This window comes from Sphaeroforma arctica (genome assembly GCF_001186125.1).
Source record: "Sphaeroforma arctica JP610 unplaced genomic scaffold supercont1.4767, whole genome shotgun sequence".
Classification (NCBI taxonomy): Eukaryota; class Ichthyosporea; order Ichthyophonida; genus Sphaeroforma; species Sphaeroforma arctica.
In genome coordinates, this window is record NW_014035791.1 from 1 (window position 1) to 2281 (window position 2281).

The 2281-nt window shown below is 41.4% G+C and overlaps 1 protein-coding gene across 1 annotated transcript; it reads left to right on the forward strand.

Annotated features, from left to right (window-relative positions):
* Window positions 1-1977: 1977 nt before the first annotated feature.
* Window positions 1978-2193, forward strand: SARC_14551 (hypothetical protein; the record flags this gene model as incomplete). The annotated part of the gene is made up of 1 exon (XM_014291316.1): window positions 1978-2193. A coding segment is annotated over one exon (216 nt), but the record flags the coding sequence as incomplete, so codon positions are not given.
* Between the last annotated feature and the right edge of the window lie 88 nt (window positions 2194-2281).

Genomic DNA, 2281 nt, shown 5'->3' on the forward strand with positions numbered 1-2281 from the left:
TATTACGTACCTATACTTTGGTGCAATACAGACGATTATTAAGGTACAGCATATACTCATACTCAGGTGCATTACGCACCTATATTAAGGTGCAATACAGTCGTAAATTAAGGTGCAGTATACACTCATATCCAGGTGTATTACGTACCTATACTTTGGTGCAATACAGTCGAATATTTTGGTACAACATATACTCATACTCAGATGCATTACGTACCTATATTTAGGTTCAATACAGTCGTAAATTAAGGTGCAGTATACACTCATATCCAGGTGTATTGCGTACCTATACTTTGGTGCAATACAGTCGAATATTAAGGTACAACACATACTCATACTCAGGTGCATTACGTACCTTCGAATATTAAGGTACAACATATATTCATACTCAGGTGCATTACGCACCTATATTTAGGTGCAATACAGTCGTAAATTAAGGTGCACTACGCACCTATATTTAGGTGCAATACAGTCGTAAATTAAGGTGCAGTATACACTCGTATCCAGGTGTATTACATACCTGTACTTTGGTGCAATACAGTCGAATATTACGGTACAACATATGTTCATACTCAGGTGCATTACGCACCTATATTAAGGTACAACATTTACTCAGCTTTAATTGCCAAAAAAACTTGAGAAGAATTTCTTGGAGAGGGTGAGAGTCCTAGCTTGGTTTGATTAGTTGGAGTGTTGCAGTTTGATATTTTTTGCAGAGTCTAGTATTCCTATATAGCTGCACTATTTCGTTACAACCACCTATCATGTGCGGGTCTTTCAGGACGGGGTCTGTATAATATTCTGCAGGCGACTGTCTACTGCCAATGAATTCCAGCACCTTATCGCGCACGGATACCCGTGCTGGTGTTCGATTTGACTATCGAACAACTATTCTTCTTGTGCTGTCGATTTCTCTTATATATATATATACATATATATATATTTATATTTATATATATATATATATATTTATATATATATTATATTTATTATTTATATACATAACTTATATCTATATATATATATATATATGCATATGTATATGTATATGTATAAGTATAAGTATATATATATATGAATGCAGTGGATTAAGGGTTGTTTTTGCAACCGTTCCGATCTAAAGCTGGTACGGTTGTCTGAAAAAATCCACCACGCATAGCCCAGGTACAACACCAATAGCATATCTAGTATTAGAAGGCTTCGGAAGTGTTATTTCTCTCTCTCTCTCTCTCTGGCACCCATTTTTGTTCGCTGGTGCCTTTGACTTCCGCAGCACGTCGCAGACGAGGACAGTCAGTGCAACGCGAACATCCGAGCGGCCGGTGGTATCCTCGCGGGCAAGACAAACATGCACCCCTTAGGAATGGGTAGGTGGAATAGGGAGCGCAGCTAAGTGTGTTCGGATGGGGCTAGATTGACAGGTTTTTGCTTATTTGGCTGTGTTGTAGATCTGCACATCGTATGAATGGGTATGAGTAGAAAAAATGAAATGCAAAGTGGGTTCGGATAGGTTGTCCTCAGACAGTCTTTCAAGTAAGTGACACCTTGCTCAATGGTGGCTTCGGGTGGGACGTATCGAGCGAATCGTATACCAACCTTAAATCTGCATTACTGCAATGCACATCTATAAACAGATACAGTAGTATCACGCTGAATACACCCATAGGCGGATACCAAATGCCTCTACAGGCAAGACTGTTACGGCATCTAGTACATTATTTGAGGTCAGGCGAAATGTGACACGGAAGGAATACTATGTGGTACCCGTACAACTTAACGCCCGTGAGAGAAGGGAGACGCGATCGCATTATACGCGCTTACGGTGATTGTACCTACTCACACACACCAATATACACAATGCACACACATTTGCGCTTACAGACACGCCACACTAAACATTCTGGTGTACCCGCGCATCCACACGCACTCGTTTAACCGACTCGTTTACGCACACACAACCACACATCTATATTCCAGGTGTTACTGGATGTAATATAGACTATGGCTACCCAGTCAATCCGTACAAGCCAGGTTATTTCACTGGCGGATCGTCCAGTGGGACGGCTGCGGCTGTGGCTGTGGGTCTGTGCCCGTTTGGCGTTGGTACTGACGGTGGAGGCAGTGTGCGCATGCCAGCTGCACTGTGTGGTGTGGTGGGGCTCAAGGCCACATACGGACGTATCAGTCCTCGAGGTATGTGCACTGATTTATATATATGTGTGTGTGTGTGTGTGTGTGGATGTATATCTATATATTTATATCTATATCTATATCTATGTGT